The 19009-nt window shown below is 39.3% G+C and overlaps 1 protein-coding gene across 24 annotated transcripts in view; it reads left to right on the forward strand.

Moving 5' to 3' along the window:
• Nucleotides 1-19009, forward strand: part of adnpb (activity-dependent neuroprotector homeobox b) — a 52863-nt gene that overhangs the window by 22819 nt on the left and 11035 nt on the right. For 5 of the 24 annotated variants that reach the window (XM_069883618.1, XM_069883616.1, XM_069883623.1 and 2 more), the window contains 4 exons: nt 6758-6804; nt 8545-8756; nt 11046-11206; nt 12130-12242. In XM_069883618.1, the coding sequence (XP_069739719.1) occupies nt 12135-12242 (108 nt within the window). In that variant the 5' untranslated portion in view covers nt 6758-6804; nt 8545-8756; nt 11046-11206; nt 12130-12134. The other 19 variants (XM_069883612.1, XM_069883611.1, XM_069883614.1 and 16 more) reach the window with 14 other exon arrangements.

Below are 19009 nucleotides of genomic sequence, written 5' to 3' on the forward strand. Positions count from 1 at the left end.
TTGGGAATCTGAGGTCTGTGCTTTAGTGTAGTCTGGTAAATTTGCTCTCAATTTTTAGAAAATATTGATAAGAAAGTTGCATTTGGTTATTAGTAAATGATTTTTTTTTTTGGTTTTTGACAGTTCATTCAACATATTGAGCTTATGCAAGCTGTAAGAACATTCTCACAAGTTTCATTATCCCACGTATTTGCCTATAGTTTATTCTCTTTTGCAGCCCATCAACAAATATCTTTGTCCTTCCACTCACATACATTAGGGGCAATCTACAGTAATCACTGCGCGCCGGCTTACCTTTGGGATATGGGAAGAAATGCATTCAGCAGAAACTCAGGATCGTGGGAAAGTGTGTAGGCAGCATGAACCTGCATCCCTGGAGATCTGAGGCAGCACTGTTCCTTACTGTGTCACAATTTCCCCATGCTGGTGGGTAAGCAAGAGATCTGCAAGCAATATTAGCCTCTTTGAACTCGAGTGTAATTTTGTTTTCTCCTGCGCCAAATTCACAAATTGACTGCTTTGGGGCATTAGCTCACTTTGGGAATCTTTTTCTGGATTATTTAATTGGGTGCTATGTATACAATACAACTCTGATTCTCCAAAATCAGAAATCTTCATTTATCCAAAATTTTTTCGGAGCTTAATTGACCTCAGCTTGAAAAATAATTCACCTGATGTGAAATTAGAACAATGGTTTTGCTCGTTTCAGGTAACTCCCTCCCCATTTCTTCTTTACTTTCCCCTATTGACTTTTTTCTCCAACTCTCCCTCTCAAACTGCGTGCTGCTGTCTCCCAGCCGTAAGTGCCCGGAAGAATCCCTTGACCTGGCATCATCAAGGAGAATGGCCTCCTGGGCGGGAGCAGGATCTCAGGCTCAGTGGCATTCCTTCCTCTCCCCTTCCCTTTTTGGCACAATGGAGGTCCCCGACACTGACTCTGAACCCTCCCTCTGCTTACTTCCACACATGCACACCAGACTCCCTAGTGCATGTACGGTAGGCTTAGCAGGGTTGGATTCAGAATTGGGCGTCAGGGTTGGGAGTTGCCACGACCAGGGAGACAAGTGTCCACCAACTCACCAGTGAGTGTTCCAGCAGCTTTGGAAGCCTCCCCAGGGATCAGTGACAGCAGTACTTAGGTGTCAGGGATCGGCTGCTGTGGGAGGTGTTGGTGATCAGCGGCCAGCATTTTTTTTTTTAAAAAGAATTAAACCTTATTTTAATGCTTAAACTTGTTGTTTAAACAAGTGATTGGCTGTTGCTACTGGGCTGTTTTTTTTTGAATGACCAGTTTTCTGGAAAAAAAACATATCCAATATAGTCCCAGTCCTAATCCTTTTGGATAATCGGAATTGTTCTGTATGTATGTTTATATATTTTGTAAATGTATGTATCAAGCCATACGTTCTGTGAAATAGGACATTATGCAATGTGGGTGTTATCTGTGCGGGATGTTATAGTGTACCTGTATTGACTAAATAGCCATGATACTATGCACATATTTTACTGTATTTCAGATAATGCATCTGGCAAGGGAATATTTGGGTTAATTAGGTTAATACTGTAGGACTGTATACATAAAATGCATTGTAAATAATAGGCTAATATGTAATCTGTACTTGCCACAATTGGAGTTTGCAGGGGTGCCATTATACCCTTTGCAGCACAATCCCTTGATGTAAAAGAGACATGAGATATACATGCTGCATGTGGGAAGCTGTTGCAATCACTATACGGTTACATCCGCTACGTCCCATTCTCCGATCGGGATTTCGGAACTCTATTATAACTTTATGGGATCACAGATGTTATATGGCACATGACTGTGTGTAGATGAATACATAAACATACATAGTGTTGTGTGTATATCTATATACACATCCAGTATATGCATACACACACCACTGTGAGAGGTGGAATACTGCTGTTATGTTTCAACTTGTATTAGCTTTAGCTATTAGCTTCCATATTCCATCCATATTTCTTACAACTTTACTGTAAATTAGTGAATTTTTTTCCTGCCAAAATTGAAATAATGAAGTAATTTTGACTTGGTAGTGCCATGGGTGAGCTGTTATAAATATTTAGCAAGTTGTAAAACGAATCATTTTCTCACTCATTAATGATATAGGTGTGCTTGTAATGAAACTTCTGGTACTTCGCTCAAAAAACTGCTTGCTCCCTATGAATCCGTTAGATGTTGAGTTATATTTCAATAGTGATGTAAATCAAAATAAAATACACAAAAGAAAAGGAAATAATAAGAATATGTTTACCCAAAAACAATGTGTCATATTGGCAAACTATAGTGTGTAATCTCAACGTGGCCTGCTATTCTTCATTTGTATTTGTAGTGTTCAATATTTTTGTACAACATAAGATATCACACAATGATCTGTAATTTTTGACTGGAATAATATTCAGGTGATACTAAAAATGTCCTTTAAATTGCTGCTTGATCTACTAGTTGAGTTTACAGAAATTTTTAAGAAAAAGTGAAATGCCTTGTATTGTTGACAAATTGATGCATAGATTATTCAATGTATATTAATGCATTTTAAAGGCTTATATTTAGCTTCCTAGTGATGAAAATCATTGCAGATAATTAATGGATGCTTACTGAGATTCAGACATATCGATTTTTAAATTAATTTCAGCCATTTGTAAAGTTGTGCATGGATGTTTTTAATTTGCCATACTCTGAAATTACTTGGCCTCACTTTGCGTAGCGGTCGCCACAATGCAAGTTATGGTGCCAGTGATCCCGTGCTGTCTGTGATTGTATGTTCTCCCTGTGTCTGCATGGATTTTCTCTGGAGGCTCCAGTTTCTCCCCACCGTTCAAAAACGGACTGAAAGTGTAGGTTGATGGGGTCTAAATTGGGCAGCACTTTGCTCGTCGGCTGAAATGGCCATGATGTATGTCTAAATGTTTTTTTTAAGTTATATTTAAAATTTGTTTCATTATGTGTGGCTTCTGGGCATTGTATATCTTATAGACATTTACGTGTATATAACGTATTAATTGCAACCAAATGCAGTATTTTAAAGAGATGCTAGAAAAGGATGATAGTGGGTTTTAAAATATCGAGTAAAAACACAGAAATGCTGGAGGATTTGGCAGATTTCGCAGTATCGGTAGAAGGCAAAGTTGTATAATCAATGTTTCGGGCCTGAGACTTCAAGATATGAGTTAAAAGCAGGCAGGTGCCTGAATTAAAAGAGAAGGGAAGAATTGGCAGGGGAAGGAGTACAGACCAACAGACAAAAGGTGTTGATTGGATGTGGATCAAGTCAAGTCATCTTTATTTATCATTTGTACCATGCTCGCACAGTAAAGATGAGATGGCGTTTATCCAGGACCACGGAGTTAAGAAAAGAAGTTAAACACATTGAAGTCTTAAAATATTAAGATGTTTACAGTACAAGTTCACGGTGCATTATCCACATTATGTTCTGGGATTTCAGGAGTCTGATGGTTTGCGGGGGGGGGGGGGGGGGGCTGCTGTTGCCAAATCTAAACACAAGGGCTGAGTGCTACGGTAACTCCTACCAGATGGCAGAAGGGAGAACAGTTTATTGCCTTTTGTCTGCATCGAGTGTTGTAGGTGTCCTTCATGTTAGGAAGAGAGCCCCAATGGTCTTTTCTGATGACTTCACTCTCCTCTCCAGGGTCTTGCTGTCCAAGGTGGTACAGTTTCCAAACCAGGCGGTGAAGCAGTGGTACAGGATGCTGTCATTCCATCTTCTGTAGAATGTAGTGAGGATGGAGGGTAGGAGATGGTCTTTCCTCGTCTTCACAGGAAGTAGAGGCACTGTGGGGCTTTCTTGGATTATGGAGCTGGTGTTACGGGGCCAGGTGAGATTCTCCGCCGTGCACTCCAAGGAATTTGACACTTTTAATAACTTGAGCGGTTGAGCCGTCAATGGTCAGCGGAGTGAGGTCCCCCTGGGCCCTCCTGAAGTCGACAGCCATCTCTTTTGTTTTATTTGTGTTCAGGTATAGGTTGTTGGCTCTGCACTAGTCCGTTAACGATTGCACCTCATCTCTGTATGCTGATTCATCATTCTTACTAATAAGGCCACCACGGTTGTGTAGTCAGTGAACTTGACGCTGTGGTTTGAGCTGTGTTTAAGTGAACAGCGGTGGACTAAGCCCTGGGGGACCCCCGTGCTCAGTGTGAAGTGCTGTTACCGATCTGGACTGCTTGAGTTTCCCCAACAAAAAGTCAAGAATCCAATTGCAGAGGAAGATATTTAGACCCAGCAGACTCATCTACCTTTTCAGGTACTGAGGTACACAGTATCTGATAAGGAACACAGGAGAGAGGAAAGATGAGAATTTATTGGGGAGGGGGTTTGTTTTTTGGCTCTTTGGGAACAGAACTGGGGGATGGGAGACATGAAAGAGACAGAGCTAGAGGAAAGGCAATATGGGGAAAGGTGGGAAAACTGGAGAAGTCCATGTTAATGGCATCCGTTAGTAACACTGCTCCCATCTTTCATTCCAGATGGTCAGAGATGAGAGTCTTTTTTCAAAATATGAAATTCCTTTCAATTTGAATCTAGATACAGGTAGCGTTTTAGAATTGTGAAGGTTTTGTGAACCATTAGAAAAAGTTTGCTCATAAATAGATTTTTCTGGTAACTTGGGGTACGGACAGTTTTAAATGACTGAAGCATTTAAAATGTATGACCAAATCCCCATTTACCTAGACTGACTGATACAGTTGAGGGCGAAGGAAAATATTAATTATGCACTTAACTAAAATCTTTTGAAGATGTACTTTCCTTTTAGTGATCTCCAGTATCGAATTATCAAATTTATTTGAACCTAATTGGGTAAATGTTTTTTTCACCTAATCTTCATCTAACTTTTCAAATGTAAATGTGTAAAATAGAATCTTTGTGTACTGAATAAGTGGAGAAGAATGCTTTCCTCATGGTTTTGTGAAAGGGTATTGTGATCATTAGGTTCTGAGTTGCAAACAAGTTTTTTGTTGATGCTTTCTTTTTAAAAATATTTTTATTTAACATATACACCAACATACAAAGTCATATATGCATATCACAAATTAAATATAAATTGAAAACCTATCCATATTTATTTAAAACATCAAATACTATCAATGTGATAATTAACTATTTACCTCTTTATTATAATATCCAAAAAAGTACTGGATAGAAAATAATTAAGATTAAACAATCCGTTTATCTAAACAAAAAGATACATTCTGTTTTAATTAATGATATAATCAAAGACCACCATAATTAAACTCTCATTTAACCTTAAAAAAAACCCCAAAAAGCTATAAAAAAACAACTATTCTAACCCCTCCCTTTAATCGAGATTAATTTGACAGAATATCTGGAGCATCCAAATTTAAATTTTCCAATTACGATAATAATCTATGAATGGGCCAGTTTCAAGATGCTAATGTGATCGTTGTTGGGTGCTTGGCTCAGTTAACTTTTTTTCAGTGAAGTCATTATGTAAGTTACAAAATCCAGAGCTCTCTGGAATCAACATAAGTAAAACCTTCATATTCAATCACGATTTGTAGAATTTGTAGCAGCAAGTGTTCAGGGGCAACAAATACTGATAAGCTGGTGCTTCTGATTTAAGATCCTGAATCTTAAAGTTGTGGACATGTAGGTTTGTTGGCATTTTAGGCATGTTCACTGTACACAGAGTTCCCAGTATTCCCTTGAGCTGGTTGGACAAAATTCCACTTCCCAGTCTGAACTTTACTGCATCCACAACCGTGCTGATCAATCATAATCGGTACCCAGAGTGAGTAAAGTATCAAAAAAAACCCTTGCCTTGTGACCACATTTTTTAGGTTTGTCAGTTTTTAATCCTTGCACAGTTTTAGTGCCAGCAACCTGGGTTCGAATCTGACACTGCCTAAGGAGTTTGTATGTTCTCCCTGTGTGTACGTGGGTTGTAGGTTAATTGGGTGTAATTGGTCAGCATGTGCTGCACGTCTAAATTTAAAATGCTTCCTAGTTGGATACCAGCTATTTGTAATGCAGCCATCATGTCATTAACATGTGTGTTGATTCATCCAGATAGATGGAGTATTTCTCCATTCCTATTAAGTTGGATGCTGAATATGAATATATATTTCCAAGCCCAACCTCAGTATCAAAATATGTTGTTGTAACCTTCATATTCACACCAGTTTGTCAATAAATATTTTCAAATTTGCTCAATATAGATTATTTATCACTTTCCACGTTTGATGTACAAGTTGCCTCAGGTGAAATCATGAAATAAGGAATATAGTTAAAAAGAAGAGGGCAGGGCAAGTAGATTAGATCACTCGCTCTCGCTCTCTCTCTCTCTCTATCTCACTCTGCCTGCATTCATGAAGACTGGTTTTTCCAAAGCTTTATCTGTCGTTTGGTTCTAGATCTTGCTCTAGGATTAAATAAAACACTTTCATAAGGATAAAACAGTTAAATCTCTGAAGCACATTCCCAAAGAGCAATGTTAAGTATAATTAACATACACCAAAACATTCACCTGTTGTCATTTTTATGTAATTTAAAACATCAAATGTAGTTTCTTGAATGCAAGGTAAGATACATTGCATAAACCATCTCTTGTAACTGCCAAACTTGGGCAGTAAATAGGTAGCCTCAGATTAGTTGTCTGCACCTATATTTGAATGGTTTGCTGTACTTTCAGATTAATTTTTGTATAATGTCTCACTTTTAATATCAGTCAAAAGTTGTACTTCTATTTCCTACAGAGAACCCCTTCATCAACAAACTATTAAATCTGGGGACAAAAGTTCAGGTGAGATGCTTTATTTAATCTATTGAAATCTTCATATTGTATTTAATGAAATATCCTCAATTTGAAACATTCATGTGGTGTTTTCTATCCACCAATGCTGTCCAATTGGAGTATTAGAGTAAAATCCCTGTTTTCTGGAATTCAAGCAACCTCCCTTCCCACCCCCCAAAAAAAATCATGGAAAATAAATAGATTAAAAAATAAGGACATTTAAAATTGGTGCTCCTCACCGTTAGCCAAACACACAGCACGTGATCTCAAGCAACCTGAAAATGGACTTATTCAGTTTCTGACAATCCCTATAGGTGCCGGATACCAAGGGTTTTAAAGAATTTCCATTATCTTGTGATTTTATTTTAATGTGTTGGTATGTGTGACTTCCAGGGAGTGCAAACTATTTTCAAATTCTGATTTGTGTAACATCCTAGCAGGCAAATCTCTGCTAGTCACAGTTTGGAACATATTAGTAATTTTCCATTAATCAGTAATCATGGGTAGTTAAAAAGATAGAGTAGATGTATGCCTCCAGGCTGCTCAAGCCTGCTCCACCATTCAGTAGGATTATGGCTGATTTTTTTTTTTGAAAAGGTTTTGTCAGCCCTCAATTCCTTGATCTTTCAAATATTTGGCCACCTCCATCTAAAATACCTGATGATGACATTTCTATGCACTTAGTTTTTAAACTGGCTGGCCTCTTATTCCACTTGTGACTTTCCTACCATTTCAACCATATGTGCTCTAAAGGTCTTTTTTTTTTAAATAAAGTCACCCCTCGTTATTTTAAATTTAGACATACGACAGCAACAGGCCCTTCCATCCCTGAGCTGCACCACCCAAATCTCACGGATTGTGTCTTGTCTCTTGGTAGGACCATTCTCCCAGTAAAGCTGGTTAGCCTCCTTTGGTCCGCCTCCAATAATTCCAATATTTTTTTTTCGGTCAGGGTAGGAAAATTGCATAATATTCTGGGTGTGGGAACACCGATACCTTTGCAATAAAAGCCCAAATACCTTTGTCATCTAACTACTTATTGGTCCTGCCTGCTAATATTTTGTGATTCCTGGACTAGAATGCCCAGGTCCTTCTGAACTAGACTTTTTTTTTTGCAGTCTTTCACAATGTAAAGGTTCCATTATTGTCACATAATATATTTAGAATGTAACAGACATGAAATTCTATATCTTTTTGTCTACCATAAGGCAGAAAGAGAGTCGACACTTTGACCAGCACCCCTCACAGAAACCTACAGCACCAGGTGTTCATAGGCAGTCTCCCCTCCCAAGTACTGACCAGTCTAGAGCCTGCTTAGCTTCCGAGATCTGTCAATCTCAGGCGATTAGGTGCTGTAGATATTCTACTTGTTGATTACTGAAGTGTACAAAAATTACTTTAAGTTACAATTGAATTCAGGCCTTGTAAATTTCAGGGACTATGTAAAAGAACTGCCGTTGAATAAGACTTTATATATAACGGGTTGCTTTAAAAAAAAGGGAATAATTTCAGCTTTTTTTTTAGTTTCTCTCCAATATAATCTTTGATCAAAACCTGTGTCTATTGTGGTCACTGTCAGCAAGAATTATAACTGGAATATGTCTCAGATGGTCCCCAGAAAGCTGCTTTGTACACCAGTGTTTGATCTAGAGTTTATTGTTAAATCTAGAGTTTATTGTTCTATGATATTTCTTTAGGTGAATGCAAGTGTTCTGTTGTTTTACCCACTTACTCTTTTTTTGCATTTAGCTTTAAAATTATTGGCAAGTGCTGTTTCATGTCAAGATCGATGCTTCATGCATGAATTTGGAGATTGAATTCTACCAGGCATTTGGAAGTCACTGTACACTCACAAATCCCAGAGAGGGATTCTTGAGAGATCGCAAAAGCTCATTTGTGTCTTAGTTAAATGACCACAAACTAGAAGAGTCTTCTTGAGTTTATTACAACTTACACAAGAGGTTTTGTTAAAATAAATTTCACCATAAATATTAATATAAATTGTAAATTGCTTAAATTATAAACACTGTTTGCAGTATCTTGTATAAAATTATGTGCTTTGTTTTTATAAAAAAAAACTTGAACTTTGTTTTCCTTTCCAATAAACTGTTCTATTAGTATTGTTTGTAGAGATTCTTTCTCCCTAATACATTTGTTTAAGATGTTCTGTGTTAGTATAAACCTATTTTGTAGGCTTCATATGAATGTCTTTTAACCAGAGGAATGAGATGGCGGTATAGTTAGCAAAGCGGTTAGCGCAACGCTATAACAAAGCCAACGACCTGGGTTTGAATCCATCACTGTCTCTATATTCTCACTATGACTGCATGGATTTCTTCTTGGTGCTCCGGTATCCTCCCAGCAAAGATGTATGGAGTTAATTGGTCACATGGGTGTATTTGGGTGGTGTGGGCTCAAGGGACAGAAGGGTCTGTTTCCGTGCTATATCTGGGGTAAAAAAGGCATTTAACATTTGTAGATGTTCCATTGTCCTAATTATTCTTAAAAAGATATTTCCAGCCAAGGATTGGAGAAGTACAGTCTACTCAAGGATAGCCAGCAGGGCTTTGTGAAGGGAAGATCATGGTTCATGAGTCTAATTGAGTTTTTTGAGGAGGTAACAAAAGAAATTGATGAGGATAGGGCAGTAGATATGGTCTGCATTGATATTAGCAAGGCATTTGATCAGGTTCCCCCATGAGAGACATCCAGAAAGTCATGAGGCTCAGGATCAGTGGAACCTTGGCTGTGTGGATAAAAAATTGACTTGTAGGAAGAAAGCAGAGTAGTGGAAAGAAAATATTTTGCCTGGAGGTCGGTGACTACTGGAGTGCTGTAGAGATCTGTTTTGGGACCCTTGCAGTTTGTGATTTTTATAAATAACCTGGATGAAGAGGTGGATGGATGGGTCAGTAAGTTTACAGATGACATGAAGATTGAAGGAGTTGTGGATGAAGTTTGTTGAAGGTTACAAGAGGATATAGACAGGATGCAGAATTGGGCAAAAATGTGGGAGATGGATTTCAATCTGGATAAGTGTGAGGTGATACATTTTGGAAGGACAAACCAGATGGCTGAGTATAGGGTTAATGGTTAGTTACTTAAGAGTTTGGATGAACAGAGAGGCCTTGGGTTTCAAATCCATATATCCCTCAAGGTTGCTGCACAGGTTAATAAGATAGTTAAGAAGGCCTATGGGGTGTTGGGCTTCATTAATAAAGAAATTGAATCAGTAGATGCAACTCTACAAATCTATGTGATTGGGTTCAGTTCTGGTCATCTCATTGTAGAAAGAATCTGGAAGCTATGGAGAGGATTCAGAGGAGATTTACCAGGATGTTTCCTGGATTGGAAAACGTGTCCTATGAGGCAAGGTTAGCAGAGCTGGGACTTTTCTCTTTGGAGCGCAGAACGATGAGAGGGGACTTGATAGAGGTCTACAAGATTATATGGGGCATAGATAAGGTGGACTGCCAGCACCTGTTTCTCGGGGCAGGATCAGCAAACCCCCAAGAACATAAATACAAAGTTAAGGGAGGGAAGTTTAGAGGAGACATCAGAGGTAAGTTTTTTTTTTTTGCAGGGTGCCTGGAATGCCTTGCTGGAGATTGTGGAGGAAGGTGGAACCTTGGGGGCATTTAAGAGACTCTTATACACACGGATGAAATAAAAATAGAGGATTACAGGGTGAGGAGGGTTTGCTTTTTTTAAGGTAGGATTATATAGATCGGCACAATATCGAGGGCCGAAGGGGCTGTACTAAGCTGTATTCTGTCTATCAGGCAACAGCATGCCTTCAGTTTTAAGCCATTGGAGAAGTTAAATGGGATAGATTTGCAAATAATAGTTTAAGCACAAATTGCACGGAGTTTTGTCTTTTGATAGTTGAATGACCCCACGGTTACAAAGTTGTAGAGGTTTGTTGAGAGAAATCTTAAATTACATGCTCTAAGGGGGGGAAGAAAATCAAAATTAGAGGGGTGGATAGCTTTGTAATGTGCAAATTTTGCTGTTTTATTTGCTATCATGTTTTGTGACTTACCAATTTATTCTTGGTTCTCTTTAAAAATGGTTGCCTGACTAGAAATCAGTTTTAAAGTTCAAGATGATTATGTCTAGTCTTCATATTTTATGATGTTTTACTATATTTACTCTGCCTTTAATTATAGCTGAACCTTAAAAAAGTAAATGCTACATTGTGGTTCTATTTGGTCATGTATGAAGTGTGTTCTTTCTTTTATTAAAAATAGCATTTTTGATGAAAGGGCACATGAGAAGCATGAAGCAAGAAAAGGCTATTTGGTCCATGAAACTCGCTTCTTCCACAGACAGTGGACAATCTACCCTAATTTGTACCTCATCCTTTTAATCTGAGGGAAAGTTCTCTTTAAATATTTCTTCATTCAAAAAGGTAATCAGACAAAACTACAGACTATTCCTCCATCTCGTTTTCTGCCACTAAAATCGTAAGCAGGTGAGCCACAGCAGCATTGTTTACTTCTAAGTTGCTAGAGATTTCATTTTGTCCTTTGGATTCCAACCTCAATGATTTTGTTAGAACAAACTATTTTTTTTGATTACTGAGAACTTTTTTTGATGCATTCAATGCTCTGTGCACCACAGGACAATTGTGTAGGATCATATTCTCAATCCTGTGCGCAGCTACTGTGAGCCACCTGCTTAAGGTTAGGAAAGCAGAGAAAAGTTGAGAAATTTCCTGTCTTTTCTTGAGGAAAAGCTCCAGCCTTTGCTTGGTGCTCCAGCCAGAAGTGTAGTTGAAGTCGAGAAATAGTCATTGCAGGCATGATATTTGTTCCTCTCTGTATATATAATTTATATATATATATTATATATATATATATTGTATATATAATTTATATATATATATATATATATATATTGTATATATAATTTATATATATATATATGTGTGTGTGTGTGTGTAAAAAAAACTTTTCGGGTCGTTACTATCCATCAGATGGACCTAAAATTAAAATTGTATTTGCACCACAGTGGTCTTGGAGCTTGCTCCATCCCCATTCAATTCCACGCTGCCAGAATCCATCAGTATTGTCCAACTTTTTCCTAGCCTGCCCATTTTCAACTCTTATTTGATCTGTTTGCAAATGGGCTGTACTGACATTGGTACGAAATTCAGTCTTGTACGAGAAACAATGTGATGTTACAATTTTGAAGAAATTCGTGCACAATGAAAAACTGCAAATGAGGATTACCTTAAAAAAAAATGATGTTCTGGGTAGGTCACATCACGCTCAACCAAACCTGAAATAATTCTATTGGGGCTGATCTGTGTTCTTTTTTTGGTTTGAACAGAAACTATGTACCAGCTTCCTGTTAACAACCTTGCAAATCTAAGAAAAGCTCGTAAAACAGTGAAAAAGATCCTCACTGATATTGGATTGGATTATTGTAAAGATCATATAGAGGTAAGTAGAAATATATTTTTTGCAAGGGATGGAGCTGAAGTGAAATCTCATCACACTCTGTTATTTCAAAATGTAAAGTAGTAAGTGAAGGCAATGATTTGAAGTTCATTAGGACCATCGTCAATATATGACTGGCTCTTCCCACATTTATGAAAGAAGCAGATCTGAGAGAGGGTTTACTCTGATGTAAGGATGTTCTTTTGGCTGAAATGTGACAGCTTACACTAGAGCTTTACTGTGTGATTATGCTTGATATATGCAGCCTAATGGAAGAAATTGTCTTAAAATTCTATTCTGAACTTGGAGGTGTCTGCATCCTTTTAGGTAGAATAGGGCTCTTGTTGCCTTTTGAGCAAACTATATTTCCACTTATAAAGTAAACCAGTGTACCTACCTCGGCTGCACCATTTCATCTGATGCAAAGATCGACAAAGAGAGACAACAGACTCACCAAGGCAAATAGCACCTTTGGAAGACTACACAAAAGAGTGGAAAAACAACCACCTGAAGAGAAACACAAAGATCAGGGTGTACAGAGTCATTGTCATACCCACGCTCCTGTTCGGCTCCGAATCATGGGTCCTCTAACAGCATCACCTACGGCTCCTAGAACGCTTCCATCAGCGCTGTCTCCGCTCCATCCTCACATTCATTGGAATGACTTCATCACCAACATCGAAGTACTCGAGCTGGCAGAGTCCGCAAGCATCGAATCCATGCTGCTGAAGACCCAATTGCGCCGGGTGGGTCCAGAATGGAGGACCCTCGCCTTCCCAAGATCGTGTTCTATGGCGAGCTCTCCACTGGCCACCGAGACAGAGCTGCACCAAAGAAGAGGTACAAGGACTGCTTAAAGAAATCTCTTGGTGCCTGCCCCATTGACCACCGCCAGTGGGCTGGTCTCGCCTCCAACCGTGCATCTTGGCGCCTCACAGTTTGGCGGGCAGCAACCTCCTTGGAAGAAGACCGCAGAGCCCACCTCACTGACAAAAGACAAAGGAGGAAACACCCAACCCCAACCCACCAATTTTCCCTTGCAACCGCTGCAACCGTGCCTGCCTGTCCCGCCTCGGACTTGCCAGTCACCAACGAGCCTGCAGCAGACATGGACGTACCCCTCCATAAATCTTCATCCGCGAAGCCAAGCCAAAGAAACCCATCAGAGTATGCAAAAACTTGCTTTTGTATTTATTAGTTCAGGTGCACATTCAGTTGGATTTGTAAAACTACATTCTTAAACCACATTCTGTGTTATTGAAATATATTTTCAAATACTAAAAATCAAAACAATTCTGTAGTTTTCAAATTAGGAGTTGGTAAATTTCAATAAGTTCAGATTGACCTGAAATGCCAATGGCTTCTTTCTCAAATGCGTTATGGCATGCTGATTATTTCCAACATTTTCTTTTTCCTTTTTTAGAATATCATTGTCTAGTATATTAGAACCATATAATACGACAGCACAGAAAACAGTCCCTTCTAGTCTGTGCCAACCATCTTGCTAGCTCCATTAACCTCCCATTCCATAAACCGCCAGACCTCACCCATCCATGTATCTATCCAATTTATTCTTAAAACTTAAGATTGAGCCTGCATTCACCACATCAGGTGGCATCTCATACCACACTCCCACCACTCTCTGAATGAAGAACTTCCCCTAATGTTTCCCATAAATCTTTTTTTTTCTTCACTTTAAAACTGTATTTATCTCTCCAATCTAAGTATAAAAAAAACTCTAATCCACTCTTGTCTATGCCTCTATCATATCTCCCCTCAAGGAATAAAGTCCTAACCTGCTTAATCTTTCCTTATAATTCAACTCCTGAAGATCTGGCAACCTCCTAGTAAATCTTCTCTGCACTCTTTCAATCTTATTGATATCCTTCCTGTTGTTGGGCGACCAGAACTGCACACAATATTCCAAATTTGGCCTCGCTATGTCTTAAACAACTTCAGCATAACATCCCAATTCCTATACTCAATACTTGGATTTATAAAGTCCAAGATGCCAAAAGCTTTATTTACAATTCTGTCTACATGCGACGCCACCTTCAGGGAACAATGCATCCCAGATCTCTCTCCTCCACACTCTTCAGTGCCCTATTATTTATTGTGCATGTTCTACCTTGGTTTGCCCTTCCAAAATGCATCACCTCGTACTTGTCTATATTCAACTCCATCTGCCACTTTCTTTTGGCTCATTCTCCCAATTGGTCCAGATCCCTCTGCAAGCTTTGAAAAATCTTCCTCACTGTCCACAACTCCGCCTATCTTTGTATCAACAGCAAACTTGCTGGTCCAATTTACCACATTATCATCCAAATCATTGATAATATACAACAAACAATAATGGTTCCAACACCGATCCCTGAGGCACACCACTCGTCATAGACCTTCAGTGTGAGAAGCAACCATCCACTACCATTCTCTGTTTTCTCCCACACAGGCAATTACGAATCCAGATTACAACTTCTCCATGGATACCTAGTGTCATAACCTTCTGAACTAACCTCCCATGTGAGACATTGTCAAAGGTTTTAAGTCCATGTAGACAGCATACACAGCTTTTCCTTCACCTACCTACCTTCACCTACCTTGAAAAAATTATAGGATTCATTAAATAAGACCTACCATGCAAAAAGCCATGCTGACCATCCTTATCAACCTATCACTGTCCAAATACCTATATATCATGTCTCTCAGAACTCCTAATAATTTACCCACTACTGATGTGAGGCTCACTGACCTTTAATTACCTGGTTTATTTTTGAAACCTTTTTTAATACAACAGGACAACATGAGCTACCTTCCAATTCTCTGACACCACCCCTGTGGCTAAGGACATTTTGAATACCTCAGCCAGGGCTCCTGATATTTTTACACTCGTCTCCCTCAAGGTCTGAGAGAATATCATATCCAGCCCAGGTGATTTTTCTGCTTTTATTCATTATAAAGCAGCAAGAACCTCTTCCTCTTTAATCTCCATCTGTTCCCTGCCCCTTCTGTTTGTTTCCCTTCCTTCTTTATGCTCTATGCCAATTTCCTGGGTAAATACGGATGCAGTATTTACTGCATCAGAGCAGTCAGAGTTGACCGACCACTCTGATCAATTTTGTCCCTTACTATCCTTTTAATATACTTGTAGAAACCCTTCATGTTACCTGCTAGAGAAACCTCGTGTGTTTCTGTCTTCCTGAGTATTTTTGGTTTTTCTATACTCTTCAAGTACCTCATTAGCTCTTTGTTGCCTATACCTACTGTACATCTTCCTCTTTTTCTTAAAGATCGCCAATATCCATTGAAAACTAGGGCTCCCTATGATTGTTAACTTTGCCTTTAATCCTAACCGGAACATGGAAACTGCTCTCTCAAGATTTTGCCCTTGAAGGCCTTTCCCTTACTTAACACACCGTTGCCAGTAAACAACATATCCCAATCCACTCTTACTGGAACCTTTCTCATTTTCACAAAATTTGCCTTCCTCCAATTTAGAATCCCAACATGAGGACCAGACTTCAGCCTTTTTCCCATATCCCTTGATACCCTGACTAATTAGATACCTATCAATCTCCTTCTCAAACTCCCCCAACAATCTGGCCTCCACAGCTGGATGTGGTAATGAATTCCACAAATTCATGACCCTCTGGCTAAAGAAGTTTCTCCTCCTCTCTATTTTAAATGTGTCCCTCTTTTTCAATTTTTATTGGTACAATGAAGAAAAGAGAAGAAAAGATACAAGCCTGCTTATCTTTAGACATGTGAACACAATGCACCACTTCAAATTGGATTAATGAATGTCAGGCAAGGATACCTTCTAATTCTGGGCCCTCTTGTCCTGGATTCACCGACCAAAGGAAACATCTTATTTACATCTACTCTGCCCAATCTTTTCACCATTCAAAATATTTCTGAGATCCCCTCTCATTCTTCTATATTCCAATGAATATAGTCCAAGAGCCACTAAACATTCCTCATATGTTAGCCCTTGCGTTCCAGGAATCATCTTGGTATATTGTCTCTGTACTTTTTCCAACATCATTGCATCCCTTCTAAGATAAGAGGTCCAAAGCTGCACACAATTCTCCAAATGAGGTCTCATCAGTGCCCCATAGAGCCTCATCCACACTTCTTTACTCTTGTACAGGTACACAATCCTTTATCCGGAACCCTTGGGGAACAGTGTTCCGAATTCTGGGTTTTTCCAGATTTCGGAAATGTATAGGCCCATCCGAATTGTGCTGCCGTATCCACCTCCACCCCCTTTCACTCTCTCCCACCCACCCCTCACCCGCCCAACTCGCGGCTGCCGGTCTCTCTCCCCCTCGCCCGACCAACTCGTACCGCCCTCTCCCCCTCGCCCGACCGACTCGTGCTGCTGTCTCACTCCCCCTCGCCCGACCGACTCGGGCTGCTGTCTCTCCCTACTTGCTGGATTTTGGAGCTTTCTGGATTTTAGATGTCCCGATAAAGGATTGTGTACCTGTACACCATTCCTCTTGAAATGCGTCCAACATAGCATTCGCTTCCTTTACTGCTGATCCAACCTGGTGGTTAACCTTTAGGTTATCCTGCACAAGGACCTTCCCTCACCCCCCAAATCCCTTTGATCTTCCGAATTCTGGATTTTCTCCCCATCCAAATAATAATCTGCATGTTTATTTCCTCTTCCAAAATGAACAACCGTACGTTTCTGAACATTGTATCTCACCTGCTATTTCTTTCCCCACCCTCCTAAGCTGTCCAAGTCTCTCTGCAACTTTTCGGTTTCTTCAACACTTCCTACTCTATCACCTGTCTTGTCATCTGCAAACTTCACCACAAAACCATTCAATCCATAATATAAATCATCAGTGTACATTGTAAAAAGAAATAGCCCCAACATCGATCCCTGTGAAACACCACTAGTCACCGGTAACCAACTAGAATAGGATCCCTTTGTTCCCACATTTTGCTTCCTGCCTATCAGCCAATGCTCCACGCAATCTGATATATTTCCTGTAATTTCATGGACTCTCATCTTATTATGCAGTCTCTTATGTGGCACCTTATCAAAGGCCTTTTGAAAATCCAAATACACAACATCCACAGCTTCTCCCTTGTCCATCCTACTGGAGATTACCTCAAAAAATTCCAATAGGTTTGGTCAGGCAGGATCTTCCCTTCATGAAATCAATTAAGTTTTAGCACTCCCCCATGCGACCCATCTGCTCAGTGTTATTCTTCAAGTTTATTTATTTCCTCTGGGCTTTTTTTTTGCCAGTTGATGGATTTTCAGGTTGATTGAATTCCAGATAACGGGGATTCTACTTTTATTGTGTTTAACTAACCTGATAACACCCAGAAAAAAGCTGATAGCAAAATCAATGTTGTGGAGCAGCCTTGTTTGGAAATTGGGTTGAAGGCAGAATACAGGTGAGTGGTTGTTTTTAGAATGGAGCATGTTGGACATTGTTACTTGACCTGCTAGAGTTACCTTTTGGACATAAATTGGATATGGATGTATAGGATAAAATTTCAAATATTTACTGATACTGCAGAACATTGAATTATGCTAAATAGTCAGGAGGAAAGTAACAGGTAGGCTGGCATAATAAACAAGTGGTGCTTGAAATTTAATACAACAAAGTCCTGCAATTTGGATAGAACATTACAGGCCAGTATAGATCATTCGGCCCACAATGTTGTGCTGACCAACTTATCAGAAAGAATGAAATAATCTGATAGTGAGACAAATATCCGTGTTCTTGAAGGATGCAGGAGCATGGGTCTCTGTGCACTGTTATAAATAGCAAGGCATATTGAGGGAGTGGTTAGTAAGGTTTAAGGCAAAAAAAAACCAAAACAGAGAAATTGTATGTGATTTCTATAAATTGTATGTTGACTGTACAAGATATTTGGCCAGAACTAAAGGATAGGATTCAATCCTGGATTCATTTAGGAAGGCTGTAAAGGTCCCAGATTATGTATTTGTATTTTTTTAACGGATCCTAGGTATGAGGTATCGAAGCTGAGGTAAGCATGGAGAAGTTTAGAGTAAGAAAAGTTGAGAAGAATTTTGAAGATGTGCAGCCTACGAACATGAAATGGGTGGGGCATTGAATATAAAAGTAACAAAATTGTTGCAGCTATACAAAACAGGTTCGGCCACACTTGAGTATTGGAGGTATTTCTAATCACCCCATTAAAGGAACAATGTGGAGGCTTTGGAGAGGGTTCAGAAGAAATTTAGAACATAGTGCATAGAATACTACTGCACAGAACAAGCCCTTTAGCCCTCAATGTTGTGCTAACCCATTTATTCCTTAAAGAAAAAAAATATGAAACTCTCCCAACCCCATAATCCTCTTATTTTTCTTCCATCTCTTAAATGCCCCTAATATTTCCGCTTCTACCACCATCCCTGGCAAGGTATTCCAGACACCTACACCTTTTTTTTTTAAATACCTGATGTCTCCCCTAAACTTCCCTCCCTTCACTTTGTACACATGTCCTCTGGTGTTTGCTATTCCTGCCCTGGGAAATATGTGCTGGCTGTCCACCCTATCTATGCTTCTTAATCTGGTAGATCTCTATTAAGTCTCCTCTCATCCTCCTTTGCTCCAAAGAGAACAGTCCTAGATCTACTAACCTTACCTCATGTCTTATTTTCCAATCCAGGTAACATCCTGGTAAATCTCCTCTGCAATCCTCTCCATAGCTTCCACGTCCTTCCTATAATGAGGTGACCAGAACTGTTGCAACGTGGCCTATATACTCTTGCATTTAAT

The sequence above is a fragment of the Narcine bancroftii genome, chromosome 6 (assembly GCF_036971445.1).
Source record: "Narcine bancroftii isolate sNarBan1 chromosome 6, sNarBan1.hap1, whole genome shotgun sequence".
NCBI lineage: Eukaryota > Metazoa > Chordata > Chondrichthyes > Torpediniformes > Narcinidae > Narcine > Narcine bancroftii.